The sequence below is a fragment of the Falco rusticolus genome, chromosome 4 (genome assembly GCF_015220075.1).
Source record: "Falco rusticolus isolate bFalRus1 chromosome 4, bFalRus1.pri, whole genome shotgun sequence".
NCBI classification, from domain to species: Eukaryota; Metazoa; Chordata; class Aves; order Falconiformes; family Falconidae; genus Falco; species Falco rusticolus.
In genome coordinates, this window is record NC_051190.1 from 81,577,977 (window position 1) to 81,594,567 (window position 16,591).

The 16,591-nt window shown below is 34.3% G+C and overlaps 1 protein-coding gene across 1 annotated transcript in view; it reads right to left on the bottom strand.

Annotated features, from left to right (window-relative positions):
• Positions 1-16,591, bottom strand: part of DGKB (diacylglycerol kinase beta) — a 363,209-nt gene that overhangs the window by 225,461 nt on the left and 121,157 nt on the right. Inside the window, 2 exon segments of the mRNA XM_037387123.1 lie at positions 1,779-1,852; positions 6,390-6,506. Coding sequence (XP_037243020.1) covers positions 1,779-1,852; positions 6,390-6,506 — 191 coding nt within the window.

The window sequence follows — 16,591 nt, forward strand, 5'->3', positions numbered from 1 at the left end:
TTTAACATTCAAATCAATCCTGCGATCTCCTTGGCCTCAGTAACAGTTGCATTAACATAAACCGAGAAGTGTCAGACTGCAACACATGAATGGGAATAGGTGCTTGGGAAGGGGGTCAGGATTAAAACTTGCTTTTACCCTGGAGATTATCTAACATTAAATGACATCCCTCACACATTAAGCCCATTCAGATAGTAACACTTGAGACCAATTACCAGCTGGGAACTGAAAGCTGTGAAACAGCATTTAATTAAATTGTTTCTAGGTTATAACTAACTATGTAAGTGCAGCTCTCTAACTTGCCTCTCACTTCCCTAATTCCGAACTGGATACCTGATCCACTCACTTCGTATTAGTGCTATAAAAAAAGTCAAGATAAATGCTAGTGCATTACTTTCCAAAAACACCCCTGACTGCAGAGATGACCAGGGTTACCTCACACTGCTTGCTGTGTCTGAAACATGGTCCAGCATGGCTCACATTGTTTTGTTATGATTGCAAAGGCATGTTCTTGAAGCTGTTCAGAACTCAACTTTTAGATCATTAACTGCCTTTGAAACAGCCAGCATTATTGGCATTACTGATAACTAGGTACACCAGTTCAAGGATTACATCATCAGCTTCGAAACGATAACCTGTTCTTTCAGAGGTCTTTGAATACAGTTTTGGTTAAATGCTCTTCAGCTCTGAGAATTCCCTTAACACCTACTCTGCAGGATTTTGTCCCTTTTGTTAGTTTACTTGAAGGAACACTGTTTGAAAGAAGAAATCTAATGGAGGCGGTGGGGAAGAGGTAGGGAAAGCTGACCTGCTTGCAGTTTACTTGCTTGGTTCCAAGCTTTAGAACCACTCTGGATCCCTCCTTTTTGTGCTTTTGGGTATCCACATCACCCACTATCCACAGGTGTCATCTTCAGTCTGATCCTGGCCAAAAGACCATAAGCTTTTTCAAGACATGAAGGATAAATTACAGCACTGACATGGTAAGCTAGTCTATAAAAATTTGGGGATTTAATATGTGATGATAAAAAATGGCCATATTGTTAGCACTTGTGATTCTGAAATACACTCTGAAAAATCTGCTCAAGGGATAGAAAATTCAGCATTTCTGCCTGAGTTTGAGGGACAGAATAGGAGAAGAATGAACCTTAACTCTGTTTTCCTCTGATACACTAAAATTTAAACATAAATTTAGGCATTTTGAATTTACATCAACGTACTTACTGAAATATATGAAATTAAGTATGTCTTCAAAGTTTGTGGGATTGGACTTTAATACTTTAACTGGATTTTTAGAATGCTTCCTATCTACAGAAAGCAAAAGGTTTCTTGGAGGAAATCTTATGGAGAGGCTGAAGAATCTACTCACTGAACCTGTGAAAGGCAAATCATACCTTAAAAATAGAATACTCTTTCCCATTTAAATTATCAGCCTGTCTGCTTAATTATTACAGAGATTAAAAGAAAAGTTGCAATGCAAAAGATAACAATTCACATCTTCATGCAAATCACACAAAACCATACACTGAATATAGCTGATATGAAATTAAATTGTTTTATAGAAATCATTCTAGGATTTTAACTGCAAAATTTATAATTATATTTTAGCGTCTACCTCTTCTAAACAGAGCAATGAGATGTTTAAATGTGGGGCATAACAGTAATAAATATCAGATTTCTTTTAATCTACAAATTTTAAATGTTCATTTTTTAAACATATCACAGAGATCAGAATAGAGAAAGACAGGAAAAAAAAAAAAAAAAGAAAAAACCCTTACCTTTCTCCTTGTTTCCCACCACTTTTAGGATTGACAAAAACTAAAAGTGGATGAGTGCCTGGAACTGGAGTGATCTAAAAGAAGGGAATAACACAGCCACTCATTAATGCTGTGTGTTGCATTCATTTTTTCCTATAGTAGACAGAAAACAAAAAGCTTAATGCAAACTCTATGTTATGCTATGTAATCCAGCTGGAAGCAATTCCATAATTTGCAATAATCCTTACTTCATTAATTTGCCAGAAATTGCAAGTGACTTTCTTTTTAATGCTGTCTTACAGCTGCAACACCATTTTAACTTATAAATCCATTGAAATATTGATATATATAGGTTATATCCGTCAATACAGAAGAAAACTTTAAATGCAAGAAATGCATCACTGATTCTGACAGCAATTTACTATGGAAAAAAGCAATGAAGAAACTGTATTTTGTAGTGAGAAAGGACACTATACTATAAAGGTCAAATATAGCTATATGAAATTTTAAACTTGACATAATTTTTTTTAATTACAGAAACCTGCAATATTTGGTATGATATGAAATCATACACTTTTTAAAATTTAACCACCATAACAATAGTGAGTTCCTTTACACACCTTAGAAAGCTAGAAAACTAAAAAGTAGAGGAGAAAACATGTGGGAGAAGAAAAAGCTTAAGGAAAAGAATGGAGGAGGATATACTGAAGGAAACAATGAATTCTACCACGCTTTTTAATTCTTTTGTGCTTGGAAAGTTGTACATGGTCACGTTAACGTTTAGCTTTACAAACTAACACCTTCTTTCTAAGTAACAGTGTTAGGCTGCACTTTCAAGTACTGAAATGAGATGTGCATGTTCACTGCCTTTGCTCCATAGACTTGAAGAGCACACAAAAAATACATCAGACTATCTCTCTCTCTAATATATATATATTTAAAACCATAAAGCTAGATTATTCATATTTTAAATTATCATTTTTAGACATATATCAATTCTAGTATGGTTAAAAGCAGATGGATTTTGAAGGCAACATCTCCTAAGTCACACACTAACTTAGGAGATGAAGCTTAGATTGTCTCTGTTTCAAAATGGTACATTGAAAGCTTTTGCTTCAAATCCTTATTCCTGAAATAACAGGGTGTTTTTCAGCTGAAGATTTCATAAAATGTAATTTGAGGCAGAACCCAAGAAACATGAAAGCTTACAAGTTTTACAGGCATCCTATTAACATAGGCACATAATCCTATAGGCATGTAAAAGCATTTTTCTTCTAGTAGGAAGTGTTAGGAACTAGAGTATCAACACCATCTATAACTTCTCAAAAAATGGATCCAAATCTGTTGCAATATATACCACAAATAATGAAAAACTCCAGCAAACTCAGTGGAATTAAACCTAGCATAAAAACACTCGGTATCACATTCTAGCACAGTATGTTGTTACAGTAAAGTGCTGTATGTTGAAACATATATCAAATTGCAGGATATAGTGAAGTTTGTCATATATTTAATTTTTATCTACTGTTTTAATCAATTTTAGTTATTTAGCCAATTCCCATGATGTTTGTTCCTGTGAACTAAATGTAAACCAACGGTGCTCATTGTGACAGAGATGGACTACCTACTGAAATCCCTTAGGACGCAGGTTAATTAATGGGACTCATCCTAAGGTTATACATGATCTATTACTTCCTCTAATTAGAAATAATAATCCTGATCATTATGCTGGTTAGCTAGAAAGAAGCAAGATGAATGAGCTTAACTATGATTAATTGTCTTTAAGTCGTGCAGATCTCCAGTGCCACTAAGTTATCTGCTCACTGCTGTCTGATGGAAGGAAGGTTTGGTCTTGATACTTTTCTCAACAAAAGCTGAATTAAGAACTTGTTTCTATTTTAAATCTTTTATTTCAAAACTTAACTACATTATTACAAGTAGAAGGTTTTGGACCATCAAAAAAAATCTAATAACCAGTTCATATTCCACTGAATTGCAAAATAGGGTCTCTTAATTCCTTACAGATCTGCATATTACTTTTCCAGATAACACAGATCTTTCTATATAATAAACAATGCAACTAAAGGGTTAGACTTAATTGGTGAACATTTTCAAACCTTAATCTAGTATGATTTAAAGGCAATCTCCATTAAGTTCTTGGACAAGTAACCTAAAGTTTTAAATATATATATATATATATGGTGGACCCACTATATATAGCTTCTCCCATACTGAAAACAGGTCTAACAGAAGCAGGATGAAGATTTGCTGGGTATCCTTTACATGTTACCTTGGGAACTCAAATGACAAACATGCAGTTAATATAATCATCAAGCTTTCTAAATAAGAAAGGTTCCAAAAAAGTCACAGAAGTCCTTTTCTTGTTCACTGAAGATCATTTTAAAATGAGACTATGCCAGCAAAATTAGAGTATTAGAATCAGAGAAACACTGTTTGGCCAGATACAGGGGAATTAGAGTAGTATACTTTGATCAGCTACAGAAATTTTTTGCTCCAGACCACCTTTAGGCAAAATAATAACATTAATTACCAGGTATATTCATGAAACCTTATGTCTTTGTGGAAATAGTTCCAAAATCATATAATCTGTGAGCGGGAAAAAAAACCCAACCCTAATAGTCTCACTGATCCCAGTGTTTCACTACGGCATCCTTTGAGATCCACTCAGCCTTCACAACGGTCAGGTTATTATTATTGATTCCAACCAAAAATTTAATAGCTGGTGCTAAGATGGATTCCTGTTACTTGAAACCAGTTTTACCCAACAGAGAAAAACAAATAATCAGCAAATTAGGGTCATCACTGCAGAACTAATTCTAATGTTATCACCATTATTACAAACCAGTATTACATTATGCAATATGTCACAGATGAGGTATTACAGAACAATACCAAGCACTTCATAAAACACCTCAAATCCATTCAATAATTATTCTGCCATCTTAGTCCTCACTCTTTCTTTCTCACTTTCTCAAGTGATAATAAATAAAAGCAATGATTAATCCTAGGCTTTGGATTAATAATGGAAACAGAAGACAGAACGTTAAGTTTTGGATCATACTAACAAATTTATTAATCTTATGCTCTAATAACCTGAAAGCAGAAATTTTAATAATTTAATGTTGTGTTTGCAAGACTCAGTGGTGCTAGGAGTTCATGATTTTGAACAGACCAGGTATTATATCCCAGGCACTGCATCACATGAGTGGGAAACAGAGACTTGAAAAATACCTGAAAATACATCATGAGTGTAAGCAATCTAATGTTTAGAGTAAAATCAAAATTCATAATGATACATGGCACTGCTAATGAAAGGAGATGCCAGAGATGGTCCTCTGTCTAGAAGAGTTGGGCTCACTGGGATTGCACAGATATCACCTAAGAGTTAGAAAACTGCCATGCTTCCTTTATCACCAGTTTATTAGTCACACTGTGACTGATTAAGCAGTTCTTGAGCTTTCTCTCCATGAATACTCCAGCCTTTTTGCTTCACGCTCTGTTACAGACAATCTGGATAGTAATGCAGCCTATAAGGATGGCAAATAGAAGGAAACACCCTTGAAAGTCAAGAATAAAGATTGCTGTAATATCCTACTAGACCATAAATGGAGCAGCCATGTGACTGCATAGGTTTTACAGTTGTGGGTGGGGTTTTTTTTGTTTGGGTTTCTTTTTTTCCCTTTTTGGGGGTTGTCGTAACAAGAATGTTTCACTAACCTAAAAAGATGAAACAATAATATAAGCCTTTCTATCCTGACACAATAAGGTATGTCATGAAATAATTACAAGGTATACAGCATTTGATATAGGACAATGGAATCTTCTACATTTTACTGAACCTCAACTGCAACATATCAAAAGATAGAGAGAACAGTAAACCATGTATATTAAACACATTCTATCACGATGATCATTAAACTCCTGAGGAAGTAAAGAAGCAGCAGCATCATATATGTCAACATTGATTTTGCTCAAAACTACTCATATAGCAAGGGAAAGAAGTCAAGCAGTTCAGGCAGAACCACTGGCATATGCCTCTAAGCCACCTCCCTAAAATAACATTAGCTCATCACAAACACAACTTTTTCTTTTAAATAGAAAACTCTTCCATTTTTATTCTAGATATCATTATTACTGAAACCACCTAATTCTCTCCACTCTTAATTTTGATGTGCCAAATACTCTACTCGGAAATATCTGGACAAAAATAATCCTTGAAATCTACTCCATCCATCTATTAATTAACAGGTCCAAATGAGAAGAGTGAATAGTTATCAAGACGGACTCAGATTTATAATGTAAATTCACATAGTGCTGCATGACAGTTAATAGAACAATTGAGTTCACCTTCACCCCACAATACAAGTGTTTTAAAGCTAGTTTTCCCTCCCTCTTAATGTCTTGGGAAATCCTACCAATCTCTTGAGAAGCAGATTTGCACCACAGGATTCCTGTAGAGATGGAAGAATGTATCTACTGTACTATTAAACATATAAAAGTGAAACATTAGGAAAGTGAACATATAGGAAATATTTCACTTTAAAGATTGCTCACTCCATCGTTGTCATATGTACAAGTATCTCCTTAAAATTAAAATAACAATAATCACACCTGAAGACCTTGTCCATCTACGGTGACGGAATTTGCTCTTTGCATTTTGTTCCGTTCTCCCAGTTTGTTCATTTGCTGGGGGCAACTCTTTTCTTTTTTCACTGTTGCCTGTCTTTCCTTGAAAAAAGAAGAAAATGGAACATTTTAACTCATTATGGAATGCTATACAACTGTAACTGAGACTGTGCCTCCACAAAGTTTGTTTTTGACTAGATAGTTATGCCAGATTCTGCTGTAATGAAAATGAGATCTCAGTCTAGTTATTACACAATGTCTGGCCACTTCACATAACATCTGTCTATGTGCCTGGACATTCCATAATGACTAGGCAATAGATGGATGAAAAGTGTGCAGTCACAACACAAATTAATGCAATGATGTGAAAAGATTATCTGACATTGCCAGGATGGCATTCTGAAACTTGAAAGCCAATCATACAATATACTTGATTGTTTGATAAGCGCACTGATAAGAGATTAGCTATTTATCAAAATTCCATGTTAACTGCTAGCAAAGGTTGGATGCTTCAAGAGTACTTTACCACTTTGGCAAAATACACCTGTTTTAAAAGTACCACAATCAATTGGCTGAATGGCTTTTTATAAAATACTTATTTTCTATCAGAATGAAACCAGAATCTACATCAGATTCTAAGCCACTGACAACTTTTGGTGCTGATACACATCACAATCAGATGGTTATTTGAAAGAGGAAGGCTCAGAAGTATGTTGCTGTAATCATATTTTCAACTGTTGTCAGATCATTTCCCAGAACTCTGAATAAATAAATCATAATAATAAAGTCCTTGCTCTTTGTATCTCATTTATCCTATTTATAAACCATACCCAGCATGTCCTTTTAGGTTGCCCAAAAAAGCACCATAAATTAAGACAGCAGATGTTTATCAAATAGAATCAGTGTCCCCAATCCTAACTGCAGCCCAGCCACTTTCCTCACTTCACAAGTGCAAGAAGGCTTTAAACTAGTCAGGGAAACGGGCTGGCACAAAGCTTCTGCACTAGAACGGAGCATGAAGCACACCGTTGCACCCCCTACAACTGCACCCAGTAAGCAGTTCATTAAATGTTACCATTTACGTTCCATACCAGGCCAAACACATCTCTGTGCTACCTCTGATAAAGCCTTAGGGTTTGCACTAGCAATTAACCCACGCCATTCTTTCTGGAGAAGTTTGAACAGGTAAGAAGCACTGACACAGATTCTCTGGCAGGAAGGGAATAAATCCCAGCTTAATATAGTGCCTTCTAACACAGATGTGGACCCAAAGATCTAAAGGTTTTTATACCACCTCTAGTCTCCTTAAACCTGGAGACTGACTCAGCCTTGATCTAGTCTTAATACAAACAGTGGTTCAAGTCATCCCAAGCTGCTGTGGGTAGCCAAGTATGTTAAGCAACTGTGGCAATATGATCACATTTTCTTTAAGAGGACTGACAAACCTATGCCACAGGAAAAAAAAGAAAACAAAACGCCCAACACCAACCAACCAACCCCCCCCCCAAAAAAAAAAACCCAAAACACCCAAACAGGGGAGCCTAGGCTATTTCCTGCATGCAGTGAGATTCCCAAGAGGTTAGGTAACTGAGTCTTGGATGCTTTAGTTCAAGAGGAGGTCCAAGAATCTTGACTGCAATATCACTGTTTTAAACAGGAAAAGCAAATAGAGCAGTTCATCTCAGCCCTAATCTTCAAAAAATGAATACTGTCCATATCACTTCTAAAGAAATCACTGGCTTGGCACCTATTTATTTGATCATTTTTTAGAAACTAGAACTAGGATGAGGGACCCAAAGAGAATAAAATTTGTGAAACAACACAAAACATTAATGCACGATGGTATTGGTTAATGCCAAGGACAGCGTGTAAGAAACTTCAGTATGAAGGAAGCTTCACACTTCATTACATATATAAGCCTTGGGGTTTTAAACAACTTTGTGAATAACTACCTTTAAATGTCACTACATTTTATAAGAAGTAATCATACAATGTTAGACAGGATTTTATATTATGGCCAAATCTGACTCTTGGATATTCCAACATCTTCAAAAAACTAAATCAGATGTCAGTAATGCAGACACATATCTAGTAAAAAACACCCTGATTTCTAACAAAAATCACAGATTGAGAGCAAATTTTAAAGAAGTCTATTAAAATGTTAAGCTAAATGATATATTTGATAGTTCAAAGAAAAAGGTAACAGAAAGGAACTGATCCAGCACAATGAGTATGTGCATTTAGAGAAGTTAAAAAAAATTATGTTCAAAAGAGGCCTACTTATAAAGTGTGGCACTAAAAATCTCTTGCATATATCACGCTATTACTTAGAGGAAAAGTATTTATACACTGCTGAGAACTGTCTTTACATAAAGGATGCTTACCACAGTGCCCAAACCTGCTGTTATCAATCACTCATGAGCAAAATGCAGTAACAATTACCTCAAGCAAAGTTTTGGATTTTTTTTTTTTTTTGTTCCAGCATGATACAGCAAATATCCTCAGCTGGCCATGGCCCTATGACCACTGCATTAGCAACATTCCTTCTCTAGTTTACACTGTCCCATAAGCAAAACAATTGTTTAACTCAGACAAAGACAGCTTCTCCTAAGCAGTGATTACACAAGATTAGGCCATACATCTCAAACAAAATAATAGAAAAAGTATAGTCATGATACAGATTGTCTAAGAGTTTTATTTAAAAATTCAGATATGGATACCTGACCTCATTATCATTGAGGGTCTGCTTCCTTTCATTATGTTTTTTGAAGAAAGTAGAAATAAAGTATTTCATATCACCCATCTTACATGCACATGACAGAACAATACACATCACTACATGTACTAATAGTGCTCTCTGAAACATTTTTGAAGAAGCTGATAGGAGATTCTAGATTTCCTAGACTTATATAGCCTATAATTTTTAGATATGTGTCATACTAGCGAGGATCTGACTTAGTTTATATGAAAGAATATAATAATGCATATTTTAATTCTACCGAATAAACCTATTAATGGAACACAAAAAGATTTACCATTTCATTAAAAAAAAAAAATCTCTTTTAAACATTCTTGCACAGATACCTTGTTCTATCTATGAAAGAGAATATATGAAATAGGCTTCCTAATCCAGTTGTACATGACTTTGAATAACTTTCTTTCAGGAACAATAATATTACTAAGCTATCTGAGAGTGTCAGGAACTAAACAGTGTCATTTTTTAATAAGATAATAACAGTTTAATAAAATCATCTGTGGATAATAGCCTACAAATTCTAGCAATGTTAAGACAAATATTTGACAGACATTGAATAAATGTTTTAAAGAAATGCAAAAATTTATTTTTCAAGATAAGAAATGTTTTTTACAACAGTTGTGCTGTATTTATGATCTTGTTAATTAAAGATTACAAAATGATTAATGCATCTGTGAACCATTTTGTTTAGTAGACATGCATGAGGTTGATAGAGATACCAAACACAGCATTTTAAAAGCTATTGTACATTTTGATGGCTCAAAGAATCAAGCTTTTCTGTTTTTTTGGTATGTGCCAGAGCACATACCTTTCAAAATAGCATTTACCACAAAAAAAAAAAAAAAAAATTCCATCCATTTTTGCACCTCTCATGCCTTCCTTTTTCCCCTTGAACTTCCACTTTGAAGTCAATATCCATTAACTGGAGCTTTTACCATTCAGTATTGCTCCAGAGTGATCACTATCAGATAAGCACTACTCAAATTTTATCTATCCCTTATTCATTCAAATAAGATAAAAATATTGATAAATAAGACAGGGAAGTTCAAATGATAATACAGAATATCATGTCTATATTTTTCAGTTCAGCCCCAAAATGCACTTTATAGCAAAAAGAATGTACAATATCATGATCCGTTAGTACTCGTGCGTACATGGATGCCTCCCGTTACGCACCTCAGGGAGTAAACCTCCTAAAGTGGGTAGCGTCTGTTGGAAAAAGAGAATGTTAGGCTGCAACACTGAACAGCTGGAATGGCAAGGGGCACGCAGAGAGCACTCACAAGGAATGTTACCTTGCAGCAGTTGCATTTCGCAACAAATGTACACGGCACTTTTTTTATACATTCGCACAACCATACGCCTCCCATGTTTTGGCTGTCATGTGATATAATTTAAGTTACAGGAAGTATGTGTGGGATCATCTTAGCACCAGCTAAAAATATTAGAAAACCTGACTTAATTCTTTCAAATAGTAAGAAGAGAAACTTGGTACCTGGGGAGCATTCTTATTATTTTATCTTCCAAGTCTTCGAAGTCTCATCAAAAGTGAGGAATTTACAAAGATTTCTTCTACTACAATTTACAAGCTATACTACATTCATCCTCACAAAGTATTTCTACTCCTTGTATAGAGGTACAGCCTTTTCCTTTACATAAAACCCTAACAACTAGAAATAGCATACTCTCGTCATAGCTGTTATAAGAGAACAGATAAATAACAACTAATGACTAACAAGTTACCCCTTTACATTTTAACTGCTGACACAGAATCCAGTGCCAGTGCAGCAAAACCTACTTTTTCTCACCTTGCCTCTTAATCAACAACTGCAACGCTATTTTTCTGGATTATTTTGTGCACAGGTGATATTATTTAAAACAATTATTTTATAAATTAAAACCCAATTTATTTATACATTTAATACGATTGGTTAATACTATTACACAGTTTCTCAAGTAGCTACTGAAAACTTGAGATTACTTCTGTATAATAATTTTTTTATACTGTATGCCTTCAGATGAGGATATACCCTAAAACCCAACTTGGGGGTGGGGATACATATGGAGAGAACCAAATTCTGTGTTAATGTGCATAAATCGAAACAGTTATTAAAAATATCTTATTATAGAACTGTAAACTTAAAAGATATTAATTAGGGGAATTTGGTCATAGAAGATCAAATAGAACGCATGGAATACCACGTAAAGGTATCCTCAAATGTTTGCAGGATGAATGCTATGGAAGTTTAAATATGTGACTTGAATACCAAACTGATGCTTTGTTGTTTTTTTGGGGTTTTTTTTAAGGAACTTGGAGGACGGTTGCTCGATGGTTCTTTGGAGCTATTTTGTTTAATGATACTGGAATACCCAAGGGATGCAAAATCTCTGCTTTAATATGCAATGAAATACTAGAATGGTTACTCCTAGGCTGTCATTTCGTAAACCTATGCGGTATTCAAGACCCTGCTTACAAAAATTCCATTCAATGCAATTTCTGTCCATGGTTACACAGTTCCATAGAACAGCCAAAGAGAATCAAAAATTCAGACACCCTGAAAACCGCAAAAACCCACTACCACTAGCCTAAAACCCTGGGGAGCAAACTATCTGTAATATCTATTAGACAACACATCCAACTGTGATTTAGATGTGCTAAAATATTTTGAAAATATACTTTTCAAAATTTTCTCCATATTTCCAGCTCTAATCTTGTGTCCATATTAATCAAGAAAAGCCAATATTAGGACACAACATCACACTGCCTTGAAAGGTCATAGAACAGTAGCACAATACCTAGCTCTACAACCATGGGCCGAAGCTAAAAGTCACCCTGTGGACAAGCGTAGCAACCAATTCAGTAGCAAAAATACTGTCTAGTGATCTGCACATGTCCATACTGTAAATGAAAGGCAAGGTTTCTAATTTATCTGAAAGCTGTCTTGACAGAAGTATTTGCAGCTAGGAAAAAAAAATAAATCATTATATCAATCAGGAGATATTTTGTCACCTGTACTACCAGTAGCCAAAATAAGTGGAAAAGGACAGTGCTGGAATGGAGATGATGTCATTAAAGAATACCTTCCAAAATAGCTGACCCCAAGACTGTTCTGAACAAGGAATCACTACATGGTAACTTCATGTGTATATATATATATATATATATGTTGTGTTGCTTGTTTAATATGTCTTAATAAAGATTTAAAGGATTACATATCAAAATCACAATCAAGTATTTTTTATTTAGCATGTCGACCCTAGTTCATTTATTTGGCTGAAGGTAGCTTGCCTTACATCTTGCAACCATTCAATATGTGCATCAACATGCAACAACAGTAGGGCTCATGACTATTAATTTGTAACCTAAAAAGAACTCTGTCTATAGCATGTAATTATATACACTATCCAAGAAATAGAAAGTAGTTGGGAAGAATTTTGAAAATAAAAACATCTTAAACTACAACAGGAGATCATGTAAGGAATAAACTTGGGGACAGACAGTAGTGATGAGCTGTGGGCAGGCAACTAGGTATAACTTAAAATGATTGAATGGCTGCCATTTCAGTTTATCAGCATCTTATTATTTTAACATCGAACTGTGTTTGCCGAACAGATAATTAGTTAGGAAGATACATTTTCCTCCAGGGCAATTATTAATTTCCTTCTGACTTCAAAGAAATGAAAAAGCTCTTAGTGTAGATAAGCACACCATTATATTTCAAGTCTGTTTTAGATTCTCAGAGAAGTGAATCTGCAATACGATATACAACTGAAGAGAAAAAGTGTTTTGTTTTGGTTTTTAAATCTGTTTCAGTTGCTATGTCATTACTTAATATTCAACAACCAGATTTAAATCCCCACTCCACAAGCATATAGATTCAAATAACTGGTTTTTTGTAATACCTTTGTTCAGAAACTCAGAATAAGGTTACTACTCAACTTCAAAGGATTGAGTTGCTCATAACTAAGATGCTTACACACTGCACTGACTTTCTGTGCTCCATGTTGAGGTTGGATTCAACTCAGTTAAAACCGATCTCTACTCTAATAAAAACAGAAGATCATTTTAGGATTAAATATTGGAAAAGGGATTAAGAAAGCTCATTCTTCAACCAGCAACTGCTAAATCCCTTTATATATACATATATATATATATATATATGCTCTCTTATGTAACATCCGACTACCTCACAAGAAAAGTCCTAGTAGAACGTATTATCAGACATTAAAAATAAAAATCTATTGAACTATGTTGCCATTATAAAACAGCCATTACCTATTCTATCTAGTCTCTCTAAATACTGAAAGTCAAAGAAAATTCTTGTACAATATTTTCAACTTTAATTCTGTTTTATTTTTTGCCAGCATCTCAACACACTTGCTATATTCATGCAAAAGTTTGAAGCTACAGTTGCACAAGGCACATTTCTTAGCTAAAGCATTTATAATCTACTGTGTGAATTGTTTTATGTGCTAAATAGACCTAGATATAAAGCAAATATTTTTGAACATCTATGTTCTTGTGTAATAAAATGCTAAACCAGCCCAAACCCATACGAGATACTTTTTCTACACCAAAATGTATAGCCATTTATGTTTTAAAATAAGAGGTCAAGTAAATTTGACTTATGATGGCATTTTATATTAAGTATATATAAACAAATTTACCTTATTATATGAAAAAATATCTATATGTTTTATATATACCAAACTCTCTCTATATGTATTCTATATTTATATAAACAGAATTTATGCTTAAGTGATTTTGTCCTAAAAAGTTAAAAGCATCTTTGCTAAACAGAAGAAAAGCCAAATCCATTCATAAGAGAAAAGAAACAAAATTGAGTTGTTCCAAACTTTTTATCATGAGCACCAATTTGTCCCAGAATGCTGAACAATGAAGTTGCAAGTTGAATACAAGGAAACGTATCCAATTTATATTTTCTTGTGCTTTTCTTCAATATTATACCAGACCCTCCCTCTTTGAAATAAACTGGTTACTATGGATACAGTGATAACTGTCATATAGTAATGCTCACACCATAATCATGGTACCTTATGTTTTACAATTTATTCCAGAATTTTCTTTTTATTCCACAATTAACACTTTTAATTATAGTTTTCAAAACCAATGTTAGAAATTAAATAAAAAATAGGTCATTGTATAACTCACATAAACAATAGGAGAATCAAAAGAATAATAAATATATATTTATTAAATAGTAGGCTTTTATTGGTTGATTTGTCATTACCCAAGGCTATATCTATTTTGGTGGGAAATAGAAAAATCTAATTACTGTTCTACAATCATAAACCTGAATTAGAACATCCTACATATTCATCAATAAAAGGAGCAAAGTAAAGGAAGGCATGAAATGAAGCCAAAAAGTATGTTAGCATTTTTCCCTTTCTGCCTTACAAAGGGGTGAAGGGAGAGAAGCTGTATCATGACAAGTGACCAATCTTTTTTTCTTCGCTACTCACTCATCACATTCCAATAGCCAGTTTTTAACCTGGTTATGATTTAATTCTGTACTCTTGGTAGGCTAGGATTCAATTGAGTTAAAGATTTTTAAACTCACTGCCAGTCAACCTTATCATGAACTTTCATTATGTGCATGTAATTAATTGGGTCCAATGAACAATATCAGCACTGAGTTATAGACTTTTTCCCCCCACCATATAATTAGAATATAATTACCCACAGGATATCAGAATGATGCAAAACCTTTCCTCTAAATGTGCCCTCATTAGGAAACAAGTCTCAATGTACATTTATTCAATCAGTATGAATTAATTAAAACGTTACCGAAATAAAAGAGAGTAACATTAAAGTGTATCTGACATCTATTAAAAGACTATCACTTGAGATCTGCACACACAGTTTATAACAAACTCATTTAACTTGAACAAAAAACGTCACTGTAAAAAAAAGCCTTATATATGGTAAAAAGCAAAGTAAAAAGGACTAGTTTTAAAGACGACAGACTACATTTTATTAAAACATTTAAAAGTATTGCAGTAAGATATGAAAAATCTTTCTAAGGTATTGAAACTAGGCAGATACTTGATTCTTTCATGGTATGCACAGTACCAGCCACCTGAGTTTTGCCATGGTTTCTTTTTCAACTGAGAATGCAGCGTACCAAATTTAGGAATAACATTTGACAAGTTCCATCTTGTGCAGTTTTGAAAATGAGAGCCCTCTAATTTATCCCGGACATCTAACTTCCAGGTGACCAGGCATTTAGTTTCTCTCTCCAGCCATTAAGAGAAGGGACATTATGAGAGGATCACGCCAGTCGCTCCAATTTAGAGGAACTGCTCATGTCTAAAGAGACCCTAAATGAGTAATTTAGAACAGTCACCTGAGCTGAGGTTGCTACGTTTAGTGGGAAGAGAAATGTCACCCTTTGTGATATTACAGTCAGGAAGGGTAGGTATTTTTAATTTATTCGTCACAGTTGCAGTAGTGATTTTGGACATCAATGGATACCTAGTAAATGGAAAAACTCAAAGGATACAGACCTGAAGAACAAATGACAACTAAGATACTGGTTTGGTAGCTCTTGTATATAATACATGCTACCGTGAAATGCAAGTTATGAAAAAAATCTCTTTATCTCTGCAGAAAGAATAAAGGCTGGACTTCACAAGAAGTGAAGAAATGAGACATGCTGAATCAGAAAGGTAAAAATATGAATGCCTTTAGTTCAACAAAAAGAAAAGATGAGAAGGGTTTTAACCTGTACTCTTGAAGGAAAAATTACAAGGTGGCATCTTGGTCTAAGATGAACTCTGACAATTTTCTGGAAGAAGTCTGGATTTCCAAAGTTACAGATAGAAGGGAGGGACAAAACTTTTGGGAGACCAAAGATACAAGATTTTTGAACTTGCTGTTTTCCCACAACTCCTATAACTTATTCTATGGAAGAAGGAGAAATGTTCTTCTCTGATACCTCAAAATATTCAAGGATAAAGCTGGTAATGAAAGCACTGTGATTATCTGCTTTTTTTTACCTTCCATATACGTGTGGCATTGCAAGATATTATTGCTTAGCTGATCATCGAAGCTAAATGTGCGTCCTAGGTGAAAGACCCTTCCACTGTTAGGTATATCAGATTTGATATGTCTGAACACATCATTCTATTAATAGAATATAACACTTACTATTATCTTTAGACAATTTTGACATGGTTATATTTACTGGTTTTGGTGTCATTATTGAGAGTGATTGTTCCACATATGCTGAAGTATTGTGTTTGTCAAAAGGAATCCCCATAACAGGAAATGAGATAAACTAATTAAAAAATTGCTAACCCAAATATTATGTACCTGTAATCAACCATTTCTAGGAGCAACTCCTGTTAGCTATGTCACCGATGCTTTTTTTTTAACATAGGTATACTCAGGATTTTAATGCATTTTTGG